At 41.9% G+C, this 20,110-nt stretch overlaps 2 protein-coding genes across 2 annotated transcripts; one reads left to right on the forward strand and one right to left on the reverse strand.

Moving 5' to 3' along the window:
- Positions 1-893: 893 nt before the first annotated feature.
- On the forward strand, positions 894-5,341 carry LOC108498493 (PCI domain-containing protein 2-like; the record flags this gene model as incomplete). Its single annotated transcript, XM_017817298.1, has 5 exons — positions 894-1,037; positions 3,115-3,188; positions 3,353-3,478; positions 3,641-3,764; positions 4,749-5,341. Coding segments are annotated over 5 exons (558 nt in total), but the record flags the coding sequence as incomplete, so codon positions are not given.
- On the reverse strand, positions 3,953-16,994 carry PROZ (protein Z, vitamin K dependent plasma glycoprotein). The gene is made up of 8 exons (XM_017817353.1): positions 16,825-16,994; positions 15,060-15,223; positions 13,346-13,370; positions 10,338-10,451; positions 8,821-8,952; positions 7,487-7,572; positions 7,284-7,407; positions 3,953-6,753 (listed from the first exon to the last, which is right to left on the reverse strand). The coding sequence occupies exons 1-8, from the start codon at positions 16,889-16,891 to the stop codon at positions 6,242-6,244; spliced, it is 1,224 nt and encodes a 407-aa protein (XP_017672842.1). The 5' UTR covers positions 16,892-16,994; the 3' UTR covers positions 3,953-6,241.
- Between the last annotated feature and the right edge of the window lie 3,116 nt (positions 16,995-20,110).

Below are 20,110 nucleotides of genomic sequence, written 5' to 3' on the forward strand. Positions count from 1 at the left end.
CTTCATAAGGGAAAACACAGGTACCATGTATGAGGGGAAGCACTTTTAAACATGATGAAAGTGTCAAGACCTTACACAGTCATTAACACAGACATGTAAAAGAAGTTCCCCTGGTCTATGTAAGCTTTACTTGTATGAATCTTGAANTATGACCATCCAGAAGAATAGGTTTGTAAAAGGTTTCACAAAGGAGGCTTTGCAGCTGCTGTGTGCCATGTAGGAAATCTTCAGCAAACTGTAATGTAGATATTAGTTGCTCGGTGCATTGATTTTGGAAGATGTAGAAACTGCTTTTCATAGATTTCTAGTAGATTTCACTAATAGAAATGCTTCTAGAGGTAAGGTGTACAACATCATTAACTGAAGCCCCTGACCAAAATCTATTCTGGAGCTGCTTTTGTTACTCTTAACACTGTCTTCTGCCTGTCAGGCTTGTCATTTTTATCTGTTATTGGAAATTGCTGAGAGATTTTCGTGTTGTTATGCTGTGTGGTCTTGCTGGCACATTTCTGCAGCTCAGCAGATGTGTGCATTGCATGCAGCTTTCATCCACTGAAGAACCTAATCTGAATTTAGAAAATAGAGTGCTGTATCATCAGCGCTTCTTGAGATTCTCTGCTCCTGTAATAGGAACACAATAATATTACAGAAATGAGCTGAAAATTCCAATATTACTTGTAACTGTTATGTCTGACATCCAGACCTTGGCAAGTTTTCTTTGACTTTATGAAGGAGAACTTACTTTTCTGGTAATACTCTGTATTTCGTGTGAATCTCCAAATTTTCTTCATGTATTTTGATTGCTGTGATTATTTTTTATGTAATTTCAGATGTCATGTTCAAGCTAGAGGTGGAAATTGAGCACAGAATTTGAGTTACAGTTTTAATCTGTTTTTGTTGTTGACTCGTTACTGGTGCTTGCATTTGTGTCTGCAGCTGAAGAGTATCTGTCATTTGCCTTTGAGCACTGTCACCGATCAAGCCAGAAGAATAAAAGAATGATTTTGATCTACCTGCTGCCAGTAAAAATGTTGTTGGTGAGTAGGTGTTACTCTTCTAAATAAGGGGAGGAGGGGGACACACAAGGTAATAAACCTGATTCTCAGTATTGTTCTTGGTTTTCCCTTACTGGAATTCAGAGGCTGTGTTTTACCCCTGTAAGAGCCAGCACATGCACACTTTGTTGTTTGAGGACAAAAAACGTTGAGCTGTCATTTATAGCAAAACAGGAAAGGAGAAATGGAGGGGTGGAAACACAGCCAAACAAACAAACAAATCCCTCCCCGGCCCACCTTAACAAAACCAACCCGTTCCTCCTTTCCCCATACCTTCATCCCACCCCTCCTGAAGGTGCAATCTGATGATACTTCTGTAAGAAAGATATCTTTGAGTTCTTTGGAGAAGCACTAAACAGTGTAACCTCTGTCAGGTAGCAGTGTGCATCTCTGGTGATCAGCTGCACAGATGAGCCAGGGAATGTGTGAATTCACTAGGATAAATTGATCTTCTTTCACCTAGTGGAAGAAAGGAGGAGGTGCAAACAGATGGCTGAGGACTGTTGAGAGGGGTTTGCCAAAGCCACAGCCTATCTTTGAGTTTTCTATTTGCACTTTGTATATTTGCCCATGTCAGAAGGGTCATGAGGTAGAGCATTTTGGTTTTGGAAAAATCACTGAAGTCTGGTTAGTATCTGATCGTTTTGTATTTCTGTTAAAAGAATGAAACACATCTGTTTCTTGTTCCTGTCCTTTCCCATGTGCTGTGTTAATATTTGTCTATCCCTGAATTAGTGCAATTATGCTAACAATTAATTCAGTGTAACCAAGGGGACACGAATTAGACTTTAGAGTTTCCTCTTCCCAGCCCTGTTACAAAAGTTACCCATGGGTAATGTTATCACCTGCCTCTGTTGGGTTGCCACAGTCTATTTGTGACCACTCTCCCTTTTCCATTCAATGCTCTCTTTCCAGTCCCTTGCTGTGTCCAGTAGGTAAAGGGGAAGCATAATGGGTATGATAATTGGCTTCTCTTTTCCGTTTTTTATTTATTGACTTTGTTATTGGTTACTTTCAGATCAATCAATGGTAGGGTTGATAAAGGAAAACTAACAGTCCTCCTAAAAACTGTCACAGTCCTGACTGGGTGCCTTAAACTGGTGGGTTTGGTAGTGCTTAGAATTACTGTGGCTTTTCTGGAGCAGTTCTAATGTACAAGAGCCACTAAAGAAACTAGATAAAGGTCACTGTTTTCACAGTTACTTTTTTTAAATCAGAGCCTAAACATTAACACTAACCTTAAGCTGTACTAAAATAGTTTGGATGTTGTTTTTTTTTAATTCCTAGCAGCTCTCAAGTAAACATGCAGCTGAGTTCTGCTCTCAGCTAATCCTCCATCCAGGAAAGGAGTTACCAACAGCATAGCATGATGTAACTAAATTTAAAGTCTGACCAAGTCAATGTGCAATCTGATCTTTGTTGTGCACGGGGAAAAACCAAAGTTTCCTTTTGATAGTGTAGATGGTTCAGTCTTACCTGATTCAGCAATGAGAATTAATTTTGTTTCTTTAAATTTAACATTTCCTCTCTCTTTTTTTTTTTTTTGGAGGGGGGAAAGGAGGTTGGTGGTGGTGCTTGTTTTTTGAGAGGACATTTTTATTTCCACATGAAGGCAGAGAGAATAAAATCTCTGCTACAAACTGAGCTGGCATTTGACAGTGCTACAGCACTGTTTGTATTCCTTTGGGAATGCTTGGTATTTCTACAGTTCTTCTGTTTGCAGATTAGATCATACAGTCATGACATAAAATTTGAATCTGCGTAGGCCTCATGGCATGGGATCTTGATTTTACAAATTTGATAGCTGTTTCCTAACAGTAAGTATGAAGGCTCCCTAAATCATGATAAATCAGTAGTTATTGTGAGTTGAGCTACAAAGTGTTTGACAGGGACAAGGAGATTGTCTTACAAATACTTTTATCTGCTTCTTATTCTGTAGCAAAAAAAAGTGGCTAAACATTTGTCTTTTTCTCTTCACAAATTTTTTGTAGCTTATTAGATTCTATTTAAAATGCATTTGACTTTACCCTGGAAAACTTGGAAACCATTTATTTTTCAGGGCCATATGCCAACAGTTCAGCTCTTAAAAAAGTATGACCTTATGCAGTTTGCTGAAGTAACAAAGTCTGTGAGGTATGATGCCTGTTTTGTTGCTTTGTGTTCAAAAAGTATTAAGTAAAAGGTATTTATTTGGGATCATTGAGGAAGGCAGGGGATGCATATTCCTGCCAAGTCAGAGAATTTCTTTTCTCATTTGGGTGAGACCTTCTTATTTTTTCATTTATTCATCCTTGCAGTGAAGGCAATCTTCTCCTACTGAATGATGCTCTGACAAAGCATGAGACCTTCTTTATTCGATGTGGAATCTTTCTTATCCTTGAGAAGCTGAAAATCATCACATACAGAAATCTCTTTAAGAAAGTGTAAGCATAACAAAACCTATATTTGGTTATATATGCTCCTTAGTTCCCTCTGAGAGACCTGATTTCCTCTTGAAGTGAACTTATTGTAGAAAGGCTATTTTTCTAAGAACCAGAATTTTTAAGTATTTCTCAATAACACATTTGTTCTGTTGTGTCTTTCAGATATTTACTACTCAAAACCCATCAGCTATCTCTAGATGCCTTTCTGATTGCCCTGAAGTTCATGCAAGTAGAGGATGTTGATATTGATGAAGTCCAGTGCATTTTAGCTAACCTTATATACATGGTATGTGCTGACCACTTGTTGTGTGGTCCTTCCAGACATGAGGCAGTAAAAAATATTGGACAGAGAATAAAAGTTTATTACAAAAACCACATCAGTAATCCCACATTTTCTTGTGTAAAACAGTTGATTCACTTGTGCTCAAAGTCAAATGTTTTCATTTACCCTGAGGACTTCCTCTAGTTCCTGCCTTTTTTTTTTTTTGCAGGAATCAGTTAAAATTGAATTTTACATTACAAATCTGGTACTGCCATTTTTTCTATATATGCATAAATATTGATTTAAAAATACAAACATTTTAACTGGGACCAAAAAGGATTTGTTCTGCATTTGAAGTAGGAGACTCTTGACCTTCTAACATTAGAAAAAAATAAAGTCAGATTTCTTTGGGTTTGTTCCACATTTTGTCTTTTACTCTAAGGGGATTTCAACTACTCATGAACAGATAAAGGCTTGAAATGTAAAGATTTCTATTAAATCAGAGGTTTTGGAGCAGCACTGTGATGTCAGCAAGTAAATGAAACACATCTCTCTGAAACAGATTATGTGATGTGGTGTAGGTCACTGGAAGATTTCTTTCAGTGTTGCAGCACAATGTTTGAAAAGGAAGTACTATGTAATTTACTTTATTAGGTGTGGAATACTAATTGATTATAATCCTCATTTTAAAGTGAACAAAGAGTAACTTTAGAAACACTTCTGTAAAGCTGTGTCTCTTGAAGATAATGTAAGCAGACCAATAGGGGGCCCTGGCAAGAGGCTCTCAAACTGAGAGGGTAGGTAGTACCCAAACACAGGGATGGTTCCAACTTTCTGCTTACTCTCCGAGTTGACATAAATCGGACCATTATAGATATTAAGTTCAGTAGTGCAGCAGTGATTGAGCATACACACACTGCTATGGTTAGGTTATAGGTATTTGCCTAGGTTACAGGCCTTGTGTTACCAGCTGCCCGTGCTAATGCTCCCTTTTTCTCCTTCTGCCAGGGTCACATTAAAGGCTACATATCCCACCAGCATCAGAAGCTTGTGGTCAGTAAGCAGAACCCATTTCCTCCACTGTCAACGGTGTGTTGAGTGTTGCATCTTATCCATGCAAGTGCTTCCCAGGTACTTGGCTTGTCCAGTGGAACTGCTCCTAATCACCCCGAGGACACTGTAAATTGCCTGGTTCATGTCCAGAACTGGAATACCAGGAACTGTTTGTGGCTCCTTTCCCAGAAGGACCAAGACTGCCAGTGTTACAAAGTGCGTTGGAATGAAATGCTGACTTTTAAATAATAATTTCCACAGGCTTTCTAGATAATTCCAAGTATTTCATGAAGAAATAAAGCAAAGCATTCCAAATTACTCACAAATTACTTAAAAGTTTTTATAAAGTACTTTGTGTTACTATTTTTGCATTTATCTTTCAGAGAGAAGTGTCAGCCTTTGTTACTCGTGTTAATCCATTCTTCAGAATGGAAATAATGTTTTCTTACATGGTTTCCATTTTTTTTAAGTCTCTTCGATAATCTTGCTGGTATTAAATATTCTCTTCAAGCTTTCTCTAAAAACTAGAGAAGTGCTTGACACCAAAAGCTTTACTGTGTCAGTAATACTTACAGGTTCAAGAAAATGTGGGCAATTTGTCTGTAGGTGCCCACAGATGGGTTTGGTTTTTTTTTTTAGTTCTGGTGATATTTGTTTTATTTCTATAATGGTGAACAAAAGATGATGTAGCTAACTTACCCATAGTCTGTTTTATTTTGCTTCTGGGGAAAACACTACCACTGGATCCAGTATTTTTAGTGTTATTACCTTGTTTGGGATTGGTACAATGTAATTTTGTCCAAACTGATGAGATGGTAGTTTGGGGGTTTTAAAATTATTTTAAAAGGAAATTAAACTTTTTCTTTTCCTATCTTTTACAGTTGGGTTTTATTTTATCCTCTAACTGACATGAACATCTTCATAAGGGAAAACACAGGTACCATGTATGAGGGGAAGCACTTTTAAACATGATGAAAGTGTCAAGACCTTACACAGTCATTAACACAGACATGTAAAAGAAGTTCCCCTGGTCTATGTAAGCTTTACTTGTATGAATCTTGAATTAAGAGTATGAATTTGCTGAAGCAGACCTCAGGGTACCAAGAATTGAAAAGACTCATTGCCTTCTAGCACTATTTAAAATCCCAGAAAGACATCAAAGTGTTTGGAGTTTTAGGATGAACAGTTCTAAGAAATTTAAAGTTAAATCAGGTTTTCATAAAATAACTAGGTTTACTGCATCATGACTTCCACAGTACTGTGTGTCAGCAGAAGAAGGAAAGACAAACAGGCTTTTCTGTATAACTTGGAGTTAAATACGTGCCATCATTGCAACTTCCATTGCTGTGAATTGTGATACAGTCAGATGGGTGTACTGGCTGCATCCATATGTTTCCTTGCAATGATTGGTAGGCGTTTGGTGCTTGAGAGTTGGTTGTGTTTGTGTCTTATTTCATTTTTTGTTTAACCCATATCATATACCTTGCAGTGTTGGTGAATAGAAGTGTTTCCCAGTCAGTGTCTTCTAGTGGCCAAGATCCCAGGATACCAGTCAGAAACCAAGTGCCCTTATACTCAGTAGCTAAAAAGCTTCCTCCAACCAGTCGTTTGTCTACGGCCTTCTGGAGGTGCCCACAAAACTGCCTGTTTGTGAGGCTGACGTTGAGTATTTGTTTGCAGTCCTCAGCAGGAAGGTACAAAACCTGCAGCTCATCAACTTTAAGTTCATCACCTTCTATGCTCCAGCCACTAACTGTACCAGCCACTTTTGGAATTAAAACGTGTTCTGCAAAGTCTCTTTCAGGGGCACATACAGGAAGCTGGTAGTTGTTGCACTCAACATGCTCTTGAAGTTGTAGCAATGCAACGTTGTTCTCACCAGTGTCTTCATCATACCGGATGTGTATGTGCTTCTCACTAACTTGCATTATCTTCTCAGTTCCACTTGTTCCATTAGGCCCTGTGAAGCAATGGCATTTCAACTGCTCTTAGGAATAGTTTATCAGAGACCTGTAAGCTGCATGCAAGACCGCCTGGTCGTGCTGAGGAACACGTGCGGCAGAGAAACTGAAGGTGCTGTTTCTCAGAACCGCTGCAGTAAAGGGAAAGTAGGAATAATACCTTGATGGCTTTTTAATGCTGTGTAGAAGCATGCATAATTTCAGCAGTAAGGACAAAAACCCAACACTGAAGTGAATTTTGGCATGAAACAAAAGCCACCTCTAAATCCACCATGTTTAGTTTATCGCTATGTGCTGAGTTCTGCATTATGTCCAAGAGGCAGTTGTCTCTGCTTGGCTTCTAGAGGAGGTATGGGGCAGCTGTAGTTCTAGCTCAGATACTTGACTGAGGTGCTTAAATGAAATGACAGCATATTTGTTTCCTTTTACAATATTTTTATGCAGCAACAAGTTTAGTAAGCTTTTTTTAAATTTAGCTTGTCAATACTAAAATGTGCTGCAACAAGAGAAGATGTGTTGGGTCACTTACCAGCACCAACCCTGATTTCAAAATGGTTGTGCAGAAGAGCACACTCTGCTGTGGTCAATATGAAGTTACTTTTTAGCAGCACTCCTCCACAGAAGCCTTTCCCTTCCGAGTTTAGCAGTAGCACCTAAGAAAATGCAAAAAGGCAATAGATAGCACTGTCCATGTGAGATGGAGTGATGGGTTTCATGAATTGCTAGAAATACCTGCCAGGGAAATCGCTCGTCATGTTTCTTCCTGGTTTCACTTATCAGATTATCACTGTCTTGAAGTCTGCCACATGCACATTCATCTAACAAATGAATTAAAAAAAATTCAAAAGCTTGTACTGTACCATTTCAAGATAGCTAATACCTGCAAATGCCTTATTGCTTCCACCTTGACTTTTGGATTTTGTTTTTGAACAAAGGAAAAGGAGAATGACAAATTTCTCAGCTGATGAGAATTGGAATAATTTGCTTGGCATTTGTAGTCATAACAGTTTAGCAAGGGGCTGAACATTTTGGGTCATTGTAGTGACTGGATTTCACTGTGTCTGTAACTAAGGAAATGAGGCTTCCTCTCCAGCCAAGCATCAGCGCAGCTTGCTTTTTCAGTTTTATATCCTGTATTCGAATTGTGCCAAATACCTGATAGCTGTGGCCCAGTCCAGATAAGGTAAATCCGAGGTTTTCTTTGTTAAAGCTGTCACTCTAGGGATGTGCATGCCTTTCTGTTATGGTTCAAACAACATGAGTGCTCTACAACTGGATCACCCAGTTATCTGCATTTGTCACTTTCAGTTCACCTTGTGGTTTGCTTTTGGGTCACACAGACTGGATTGTGTTCTGGTGAAGCTAAACCAGAAGACACCCTCCAGGAGCACACATAGCATACTCTCATAGCTAATCGGTGCTTAGTCCACAGGACTGAACTAAAGCTAGTTTGATGTAAAGCCCACCTGAAGTGTGCACTGAGTGTGGGCATCAGACTTTCATCACCAAAAGAGTGGCTCTACAGCTGAACTCCTATTTGGCTGCCCCACTTGCTAATACAGACATGGGTCTAAATATACTTCTGTGTTTTTAGTAGGCCTACTTTATAAGGGGATGATATTGAATGAGATACCTAGTATGAGACTGAAAAGGTGAAAAGGGCTACTGCTTTAAACTAATTAATATGGCAGCAAATGTTACACTTCACTTATCAGATCATCAGATGCCTGATGGGAATCAATTGAACCTCATTCCCAAACAAACCAGTGTTCAGTGGACTTACTCTTTACGAAACCTAGGAGTGGAAAACGTGGTCTGGTGAGTGATATGTAAGATGATGCCAGTTCTCTCTGCAGACTCATATTTAAATGTTTAGATCAAATATCACTTCTTTTACTGTTACTTTGACATCTTAGGTGGTGGTCCCTAGATTTCTCCTTTTTCTACCCAGTAATATTCTCATTGCTTGAGTCTCAGAGCAGGTTGATCATATCTGGGTATCAGGTGGTGGCCTGCCCATCCCAGCCCTGAACAGGTTCCTCCTGTACTTCCATGCTCACACCTACCTAATGCGATGCACTGTTTTGTGTCCTGCCCAAGCTCATAGCCATCAGCACAGGAACAGCGGTAGGAATTAATTCCTGGGTAGCAGAAGTGGTGACATCCTTCTTTTGCTTCATGGTGACATTCATTTTTAGCTAAACAGAACAAGCGGAGGGAAAACATTGGGAACAGTTCACCTGGAGTATTCTTTCATAGCTTGAGTCCTCTTTACGTTTTATTTTTATTCACTTTGTGTGGAGACAGGCAGGGATTCCGACTTGGTAGTATTTCCCAACACATTATTTTTCCCTTGTTAAGCAGAAATTTGAGAGAGCGAGTGCAACATCCACAGACTCATTGCAAACTGTGTTCCCCCAGCATCTCCCTGAACCTATTCTCTGCACTTCTTGAGTTCAGGGGAGCATTAGCCCTGGGCCTTCCATGTCAACCCATGGAAGGATGCCATGGTTTTTTTAAACAAAACACAGTATCTGCAGGGAGGGGAACTGTTGCAGATGCTAAGAAGGCAACTATCGCTTGAGGAAGAAGGCAGCCAAGATTTCTGTTTTTCAGAAAGAACAAATGCATAGCTCTTATTTTGCACACTCGTTCTAAGAAACTTTAAATTATCAGCTGCCAAAGATAAGGAAAAAAGAAAGGAAGTATAAACTTAGAAACATGCTCAGTCAACTTTCCATAGCTGAACAAACACTTGAAGCTCTAGCACAAAGCAACAGGTGTTTGATCTAGCTCATATGTGGAGAAGTAGCATAAAACCTTATATAACATGGCTCTTTAAGGCTCACACTGAACAGATCCAGTTCCCAGCACTGGTCCAAACTGTGTCACTTTCTGTCCTCTCCCAGAAGCTGGTCACAGTCACACCCCTTATACAGAAAATGACCCTGCCTTGCTGCAGCCAGGGCGTCTCCCACCCCAGGGGACCTCTGAACCAGCAGAAATACTGATGTAAGGGCTGGAAAGTAGAACCTGGCAGACGTAAAAATGTAGGATATGGCCCAGGGTGTTTCATGTGCCAGAAAGCATCTGTTTTGCTTTATGCCTTTCAGTTCCACTGGAAACGGTTTGTCTTCTGGAGTCCCTCTCTCCCAAGGGACCAGCTTGTGGGTGTGAGTGGCCTCAGAGGCACTGGGCTGCCTGGGCAGCCAGCCACTCCAGCACTGCAGCCCTGGTTCTTCAGGCCACACGCCACCTGGGACCACAGCAGGGCAAGCAGCCATGTAGCACAGGTGGCAGTGGCAGGGCTGCTTTTACAGCCCACCCATGAGGTGGATTTGCTTCAGCCCTTTTGCTGCATCTCTAGAGAAGGGAGACTCGGGGCAGGGACAGACTGCATAGCCTTGGGATGCTGTAATGTTTTGTAGCTGGGCAGCACATATCACTCCTGCTTTACCAAGAACTGTGTGTTTTAACCAAAAACATGATGTTTTTGCATAATGGGACACCTGTGTATGGTTTCATGGGAACCCCCTCTGAAAGGAGAAGATAAGGCTTCTCTAGAAGGGGGGCAATGCCTTACCGAAAGCACAGTTCTCTCCCTCGTAGCCCTCAGCACAAGTGCAGGTGTAGCCACGAATGCTGTCCTCACACACGCCGTTGTTCTGGCAGGGGCTCGAGGAGCACCTCCTGCCCTCTGAAGAAATGGATAGGGTTGAATCACCACCACCACTGACCCCGAATTACATAGCCCCCTTCCCAGCACACGAGCTTCTCATTCTACTGGAATGATTAAACTGTAAGCACCCAGCAAAATAAAAAGGTGGTAAGTAACAACAGAGAAATGTTGTGAAAGCGGTTTGGAAGGAAATGGGCTAAGTCTCACCTAACTGCTCCTCAGGGATAACTTTAGCCCAAATCTACTTCCAGAGGCACTCTTGCAGCCCATGTCAGAGAGGCTGGGAGGTGCCCAGAGGCAGAGTCTGGTTCTGGAGGACAGATGCTCTGCTTCAGGGAAAAGGACTGAGTTACAGTTCCATGTGTTGTTTAAAAATGTAATATGAGACTGGTGTTTTAGGTCTCCTATGTTAGGTTGATATGCACTGGATAGAAAAAGTTGGCATCAAAATTCTATAACAAGCATACAGCAAGCAACATCAAAATAGGAGGAAACCTCTTATATATCTGTACCGTTATTATACAGCAGCTCACACACTAGCAAGTTTAGTCTTTCTGATGAACCAAATGCTGAAACCAGAGGATGTCCCGTTCACTACGAGTGAAGCACTGGGCAAAGCTGCCAGTTTCCCTTCAAGCTGCCTACTGGAAAGATTCCCAAAGAGTTTGGAAACATGCTCCAAATAAAAACTGCTTATTGTAGACATAAGCTATCAGTGAACGAGCCAGAAAAGCCTAAACTTTCTAAAATTTAACACTTCATCTGAGAGGTTAGCCTCAGTCAGTGGGCTGCCCTAGTGTGACATCAGGGACAGAAAGATGAAAACTCTACCTATTACTGCGAAAAAAAGCACCAATCACCATCTTCTCAGGCTATGGGTATGCATATCTTTGAGTGTTAAATGTACTGAAGTACTGGCTGAAAGAGCTATCACCTTCAGCCTGTCTGCAGCCAGATGCCATCAGCATACACCAGCACAATTTAGGCCTCCTGGGAGGGTTTTTTGGGTGGGTTAGGCAGGTCTCGTCTCCACAGCTGAGCAGGCAGAGATGAGGAGTGAGGAATTCCAGGAGCAGTCATGGGTAGCTGGAGCTAGGGAAAGGGTTATGCCTGCAGCCTGAAGCAGTTAGATGGTTTCAAGCCTCTGAAATGCATGCTGGGGATACAGTAAATCTAGCACCTAGCTTTATTAAAGGAGGAAAGGAGACACAGGTAATTATAGAGAAATCAGCATGATTTCTGTTACTGGAATGCTACTGGGATGATTAAACTGTAAGCACCCAGCAAAATAAAAAGGTGGTAAGTAACAACCAACATACATTTTTCAAGAACAAATAATCCAAACCATTTAAATCTAATCATATTATAGGATAAGGAATCTAGGGGGAATCGGAGAACATCATAGAATAGAAATGTCTCAGATGACATTGTCATTAAGTGAGTTAGGAAAACACACACTGCTATAAGGCATGGACAAAACTGTTAAAAAAGTAATGTTTTAAGAGAGATTGTCAATGGCTAAGTTTATACTGTTAACAAAAGAGGGTCAGGGACAAGTATGACCTCAGTTGAAGTGCCCTGACATCCAGCAAGACACTGCTACATCAGCTTTGACTTGAAGGACAAAGGTGGAGCAGTACAAAACAGAGCGAAAGGGTGACCCAGCAGTTGGGTGGGTGCTCAGCCTTTCTCCCCAGCACTCTTATTCACAATGCAGATTTACCCACTGTACTCTGCACTTTGGGGGAAAAGCAAAACAGATACCAGAAGTCTAGAAAACAAGATTATTGGAAGACAGGATGGAAGAATGTGTTTGCTTAGTAAGGAGGAGGAGAGAAGCCACTCTTCAAAGGCAACACTCTTTAAAACGTTAGAGAAGACATCACAAAGAAGGAAGCACACACTGCTGTTCTGTAGGAAGAAGACAGAACATATGGCTTTTAATTACAGCAAGGAAGCCATCCCTCAGGCTGAAGCCAGTAATGTGTCCTGATTGTGGCTAAGCTTGTTTGCATGGACCATTCTGAACTGGCTGCCCTTCTCTCTTTCTAGAGAAGAGGGGAAGCCTGCATGACATGCTTAGTACAAACACGCAATGACTGAAGTTAAAAGTTAATCCCACCCTCACAGAAGTAATAACATGCCAGATATTTAGCATCATTCTTCATAAAATCTATATAGCACTGATGGGATTCTTCTATGTAATGATTCCCTGGACTCAATGTTTTAGTGGCTTCTGCAGAAAATTAATACTGACTGCTGGTTTTGCCACTCCTTATCTACTGTCTAAACCTAAGATTAGAAATTAATAAAAGCTAAGTTAAAAGCAAGAGAAAAGCTTGGAATGAGCCATGCAGAAAAGAGAGGGAATATGGCATAGTCACCATAAGCTGGTGCCACAGGCTCCTTGTTCAGGAGGCATCTAGTTACATCAGACCCTCAGCTTCTGCAGATTTGTTTCTTGCCTCAACAGCTGCCAGGGGATGATGCAGCGCCAGCATCCAGAGTTTGTAGGTAGCCCACTAGCTTTTAACACCTATTTATCTCACTCAGGCTTAGTTGCTAGGTCTGGGAGATATTGCTGGTAAAGCTGTGCTGCTCTGTTGTATCAGTAAAACAGATATTCTCATAGCCCAGGTTAATTCAGAACAGCTTTAAGTTCAAGAAAAGAAGTAGCCTATTTACTGTGATAACACTGGCTCACTTCAACTTTTATTCTTTTTCTGCAGCCTAAAATTTTTTCCTATTTACTACTCTTTTTAAAACATCAAGACTTTTCCATGACAAATAGTGACTGGATGTTCCTTGTAGAATAAACTGCTAAAAACTCTTAGAAAACCAGCACTGGATAAGATCATACTGTTCACAATGTAACAGTACTATGAAGGAGAAAAATCAAGGGGCCAGCTTACCGTAGTAGATATCCCAAAACATTTTCTGGGGGAAAAAGAAAGAAAAGAAAATTAGATTTTAATTCTTAAATAATGTCATAACCCATAAATATTTTGATAAAAGAAAAACATCCTATGAGAGAATATATACTGCAGTTTGATGTTTGCACAGTTGCACAATTACAAATTCTGCCCTACTAGCAAAATATGCATGAGATGGGAGGGGGTTTGTCTCCTGCTTATTTTATTGTTTCTTAATAAGCTATAAAGAAAAATAAACACTTCACAGGCCAGAGAGGAACAGTTGAATCCTTTAGCAGCTTCCTGGAAAAACTGGCTGACTATTGTCTCCCTGGCATGCAGCAGCCTGGGAAGTGACCCCATCCTGTCCCATACTGCTTGGCCCCCAGGAGGTGCTGCTGGAGGCAGAAGGGTCAGCACAGAGCAGAGCTGCAGGTCGTCAGCACTAGTCACCATCACGTGCCCTGCATTTCCCTTGGTACTGCAGCTGACTCTAATGCTGCTTTTTCCAAAGGGATACCACTCCCTACCATTCCCTTCCTCAAAGCACCATGGCTATGCATGGGCAGCCCTACAGCTGTTTCCTTTGCTTGCCCTGAAAACAAAATCTCCATCAAGATTCCTATTAAAGAGCACAGCATCCATCTGTACATGTCAGGAGGGCTTCTTGTACGAGGGATCTGCAGCTATTGAGCAAGTGAACCTCTTTCTATAGGTGTAACTACTTGCTGGTGCATTGCTTCCCTCCATCCCTATCACAGAATCACAGAATTGCATTGGAAGGGACCTTAAAGATCATCTAGTTCCCCCTGCCATGGGCAGGGACAACTTCCACTAGACCAGGTTTCTCAAAGCCCCATCCAGCCTGGCTTTGAACACCCCCAGGGATGGGGCATCCACAACTTTTCTGGGCAATGCATTCCAGTGCCTCACCACCCTCACAGTACAGAATTTCTTCCTAATATCCAATTTAAATCTACCCTCTTGCAGTTTAAAACCTTGCCCCTTTCCTACCACTGCATATTCTCCACCAATGGGTGGTTCTTAATTCTCCCAGTCCCTGTTTCTGACTTCTGTGACTTGGGTCGTGTGGCTGGAGTGCTTGCCATTGAAGACTGGGGTAAAAATGTCATTAAGTACCTCAGCCTTCCCCATGTCCCAGTAACTAGTTCTCCTGTTTCCTTCTGGAGAGGGCCCATATTTTTCCCAGTCGTCTTTTTAGCACCAACATACCTATAGAAACTTTTCTTGTTGCCCTTGACATCCCTGGTCAGGTTTAATTCACTCAGGGCTTTGGCTTTCCTGATTCCTGACTGCTCACAGTTCCTCTGCATTCCTCCCAAGCAGCTACCTGTCCTTGCTTCCACCCTCTATAGGCTTCCTTCCTGTGTTTGAGTTTGTCCGGAAGCTCCCTGTTCATCCATGCAGGAAGTATTTCTGTGCGTGGTCAAGATGGGACAACAACCATGTGATTTCACAACATAAGGTGCAGGATGCATAACTTTCAGGAGGGGACTTGAAAAATGTCAGAGCTGACCTTCTCACTTCCATTTTGACCATGGAAGACAACTGCTTTCTACCTACTGAAGTGGGAAGTGCAAAGATTTTACATGGAGAGAAACCCAAACAAATGAAGCAGTCTGTGAAGCCGTGTTTAGTAAGAAAAAGATCAAGGCAGCAATTTTTATTATGCACAGGAAAACAAAATACTTACAAGCATTTCGTCATTTTCAAATACTTCTCTTGCTTCTTCATGTGTACATCTCTCTTCAAGGCATTCCCTTTCCAAGCTGCCTTGGAGGATCTCCTCCAGAAGGTGGGAACTGGCACGCCTCTGTCTCTTGATAACATTGTTTGCCTCGTCAGCTGATATAAACACTGGAACATTGTATGACAAAATGTAAGGGTTTTTTGATGTAAGTACTTAGATTCATTTCCTTGAATACTTTTATCTCCTTTTCTAAAAGAGAATTAATTTTGGCTCATCCATGATTTCAGCCATGAACTTACATACCTAAAGAGCTCTACTTTCTTAGCCCAAATTCAGCAGAGAAGCTGTGACCTTTTACTTTTAGGAAATGCCTGACTTGCTCCCAAGCAGAGAGACTTTGAGGCCCTTCCTGACACATTTTTTTACTGCATGAGACACACAGAGCAGCAATGCTGTAGCACAGCCAGGCAAAGGGGAAACATTAACATAAAGGCAGAGACTATTTTGTGAGACTGCATAGGGCTTTCAAACTCATCAGTAGAAGTGAATATTAGTTGTGTTAGCTTATGATGGTGGATCCAAACTGACACTCTTCAGTCTTAGTTCATGGTAATTTATTTGCTGAGAAGCAAAGCTGTGACATGGCTGAGTTCTCAATTAATTATCTCTTAAGGAGAATAAATAAAAGCTACCCCTCAGCAATGCTCGTGTTGAAGAGGGCTATATAACATACGACCCTTTATGTGGAAGATACTGTAATCTTTTTTATTTGAGTAAAGAGGAGGAAGGCTCAAAGACATGAGAGTTATCAGATCTTAAAACTCCTCTTTGCAATGATATATGCAACAAAAACTGCTTGCCTGCTGGGCAGCTGGCGAAGTGCTGGAGACTGTTGCCCCCACATTAGGCAGTATGTGGCTGTGTGTGTCTGCAGGTGTTTGTCAATTCTTCTGTACTTGGAAAGTAAACGTGTTGGGTCAGGGAATGCTTGGGTTGTTTTGTTTTTTTCGTTTATACAGCATTTGGGGGCCCAACACCGCCAGGTTAAAATAATTAATGATCACAGAATTGGAAAAAGTGAGAGCAGTAACAAAATTATTCTGAAACTGCATACAGATGTTTATCTTTTTTGAAGGTTATCCCATAAGCAATTGGCTTGCATATGATATTAAAGAAAGAAAAAGCTTCATGACCATGATTTATATTTTAAAGATTTATCTGACCCCCAACATATATTTCTCCTGTGCAGTGGCTCTGCCACATCCAGCACAGCTGGCAGTGCACTTCTACTGCTGCCAGAGGCGTTTTGACCTTCTTAAGAGGTCACCATCTTTTTCTTCCTTGCCCAGCTCCTCCTTATTTTTGACAAAACATGAAGGATTAATACAAGTTTCTTCAAGCTATAACAAGAATTCATATCAGCCTCTTTCATACAATTCTCTTATATTTATGTCAGCAACAACTAGAAATATAAAACAAAGTTTTCTTTAATATCTGAGGTACTTTAAAATTGTAAGAAAAGACAAAATATTACCCTGGCATAAATGATGGTACTTTAAAATTACATTGCCTCAGTAACCTACTGCAGTTTTCACTTAGGTGCATGAAATAAACAGGAGAAATATAAGGAAAATTATGAAAAGACATTCTTCAGGGATATTACCCCGTGCTGCAAAGTAAACATGATACAAAGTAGAAAATTACTGGTGTTTTTAGAGGAGTGGTAACACAAATTAGAATTAAAGGCACAACAAAACAAAGGCCATACCTGTCTGCTCTGTCTGACGGAAAAGGGCAGAGAGAAGGAACAATATTATCCAAGAGCACCTTGTCATTGTTACCCTCTGAGCCTAATGGCGCCTGCCTGCATTTCTGCAGCTCTTGGGCAAAACAGCTACAGGACAGATGAAGTTTAAAGTCCAGCTGCTCATGAGAAAACAAAAGCTCTAAGAGCAAATCCTGGCTGTAATGTCAACACATGAAAAAAAAAAAATCAAAAACCAAACAAAACCCCCTGCTTAGTGGTGCAACAGTGCCCCTTCTCTTAGTGCCCTGGCTGACAGTGTAGACCTTTGCCAGCGTGGCTGAGAGCTGCTCCAAGATCTGGGTATTCCTTCTATGCCCCAGCCTTCACTTACCATAACACAGCGTGGGTGAAGATGAACAATATGAACATTTCTTTGTACCATATCAAAGCACAAGCTGGACTATGACCACAGGGAGCAAGTTTATGACATGGCTTTTTCATACACTGTCCCCATAAAACATTTGCCAAGGCTTAGCCCCAATGGGCAAATCCCACCAGCTTCTGGAACAACCCAGCACCCAAGCATGGGATTTTCCCCCTAGGGATGCATCTGAGTGGATATGGCATTTTTCTTTTTCACTGTTAGGTTTGTAATGCCCAGCCATGAAGCATGTGAAACTTGTTTCCTAATGTCAGGATCCCAGTCCCACAGAGACAAACACACAGAGTCTGTGAAAGGAGGTGTAAATACAGAGAGGACCAAAGCACTCCGTGGGCTGCTGAGCTATGCATCCAGTGGCTGGGGTGACCCTTCTTCCCAGCCCTGGACAAGAGGAAGGATAAACCCATTGGTGTGCAATGGCAATGGTACTGCAGGGAGTCTTTTGGCTCCCAGCACAGGCAGGCTTCTGGGAAGAACAGGAAATGATTTCTACACTCAGAGCAACAGCTGTTGAGACAGAGAGTGGTTTTTTTTTAGTCATAGAGACCATTGTGTGTTTTCATGTCATAAATCCCCAGCTATTATCTGAGTATGCAGTTCCTTTAACAGAGTATAACTCATCTGAGCATCCATGGGTAAATCCCCAAATAAAACTTCACTTCCCATCAATTTCAACTTTTAAAACAAGATTCAGTGAGTACTGAGGCAGGTGAGGGAAGCAGACCACATGCCTCACCAAGGCCAGTCCCTGGCTGATGTTACAGCTCACATCGCAGACTCTAATTCCTTCAGCAAATAATCAACCTCAGTTTTAAAACTGCATTGTGTCCTGTACAATTTCCACAGGGCTGTTGCTCCAGAAGTTCACTTGGAGTTAAAACTCTTCTAATATCAAGCTTGATTTTATTCACAGTCAGTTCATAACCTTACATATTTGTTTTTTCCTCCTTGATATTTCTGCAGAACTACTTAGTACAGCCTTCCATCCTCTTTGGTTAACTGTGTGTCGAGTTTTCTTTAGTAAATGGACTCTGCGTTGTCTCCTCACTCCTCTGAGGCCACCAAGCCCCATCATACCTGTTCCAACCAGAGGTTTCTTGGCTAGAGAAAGGGAGGGCTGTTGCCAGTGGTCACATCTGGTGGGTGCTGGGAGGCTCAGCCAGTACCTCCTGTGCCCAGGAGCTGCTGTGGAGGCTCAGCTCAGCTCAGCTCAGCTCAGCTCAGCTCACCTCACCTCACCTCACCTCACCTCACCCCACCCTTCTTGCCTTGCACAGCAGTGGTTGTGTTACTTCTCCAAACTCTTCTGTCTGTCCATCCCCATGGAAGCACCTGCCAGTGACCTGTGACTACTTGCCTTTACCTACTCATTGGTAATAAAATCATCCTGTGCATATGCAGTACAGCAAGTTTGGCTCCCTTTGGCTTGAAAAATATGTCACCACTTGATGTCAGCACAGGACTTTCTAAAACACAAGTTTTAGAAACTGTTTACATTTTGCAAACCAATTAAGGAACTATTTAAATATAAGTTAATTATTCAAATTGGGTTAATATTAACAACACAGAGCTTCAGAAGCTGTATTCTTACCAGATCTTAGAATGGTCATTTTTTTTCTGACTGTGTGTATTTTTCAAAAAAAGTATCCCTTGACTGAGAAGCTGTGTCCTTCGGAATAGAACACAGCGTACTCAGTACATATGGCACCGACTTTGCTTTTTCTGTATTGGTATCAATGCAACAGGCTTTATATTTTAATTTTCATATGACTGTGGAGGGTTTTAAAAGGGCAGTCCTGTCTGCACATCTTTCCTTATGAAGTGTTACTGGGATTTCTTCTTCCATTCCTTTAATTACCACAGTAAGCACATGGTGATGTGTTTCATTAAGGAGACTCACACCCTATTTCCTGTAGCCTTGCTTAAGGATTGCCCCCAGCTTGGAGGGTTACTGGTTCCAGGATGAAGACTGCAGACAGTGTCAGATATGAAATTAGCAGTTCCTCAGGATGGAGTAACTGAGGGAGTTGTTCCTGCTCTAGCAACCAGTTCCCATGGAAGTAATTTCCTGCCCAGTGCAGTAAGCCAGGGAAAGTGGGTTTGCAGGCCAGCTGCCCAGGAAGTGAGGGACCTGCCAATGCCACCTACCTCATGCTACGGGACCCTGGCTGGCCATCAGCCCTGCTGCAGCATGAGAGGTCAAGGGCAGCTGTCCTGAGTAACTGGTCACATGATTTTTGGAAATGCATACCTCAGCTAGTGAAAGGGGACAACTATTATTTACCAGAAAACATCACCTCTGCACTAAGCAAATAACGAAAGCTGATGGCTGAGCTTGCAGCCACATTTCTCCCTCCTTCCAAGGGGCACGCAGACACAGCAGCTAATTGTGTGTTGTGGATACTGAAGATGGTTCAAGGAGAACTGGACTGTGGTGCTGGTGGTTAGTAATCACCAACTCGCTGGAAGTGGAGCGGTAGCAGGGGCCCCTCCAAGCCCCTCTGCTCTGAGCCATCTGTGCTGCTGGTAGACCTGGTGACTTTCTTGCCTCTGCCTCCTCTCCTTCCCCATTTTGCCTGTGGCACGGTCCTCAGCACCCTACTGGCTTCCTCTGTGCTCTGTCCTTGCTCCAGGTTATCCAGAGTCCTGATCAACAGGGTGAGGAGGTAAGAGCAGGTGTGACTGACTGTAGCCCCGCTGCAGCCCACCCTGGGCAACACCTGTCCATCCCATATGGCACAGGGCAGCAGACAAAATGTTGCTGAACTCCACAGCCCCATTACACCTTTTGCTAAACCTCCCATGGCTACAGCAAGCCACCTCCTTGTCCTCCACATTGTCCTTTTCCACACAGGTCATTCATCT

This window comes from Lepidothrix coronata, unplaced genomic scaffold, assembly GCF_001604755.1.
Source record: "Lepidothrix coronata isolate B3197 unplaced genomic scaffold, Lepidothrix_coronata-1.0 Scaffold60, whole genome shotgun sequence".
Taxonomy (NCBI): domain Eukaryota; kingdom Metazoa; phylum Chordata; class Aves; order Passeriformes; family Pipridae; genus Lepidothrix; species Lepidothrix coronata.

Excerpts from the sequence above, each read along its gene's own strand:
- PROZ (XM_017817353.1), bottom strand. The coding sequence starts at position 16,891 with ATGACAAGGTGCTCTTGGATAATATTGTTCCTTCTCTCTGCCCTTTTC. Across the intron at positions 10,452-13,345 it reads GTTTTGGGATATCTACTACG|AGGGCAGGAGGTGCTCCTCG; the intron begins GTAAGCTGGCCC and ends CCATTTCTTCAG. Across the intron at positions 8,953-10,337 it reads GGGAGAGAACTGTGCTTTCG|CTAAAAATGAATGTCACCAT; the intron begins GTAAGGCATTGC and ends TGTTCTGTTTAG.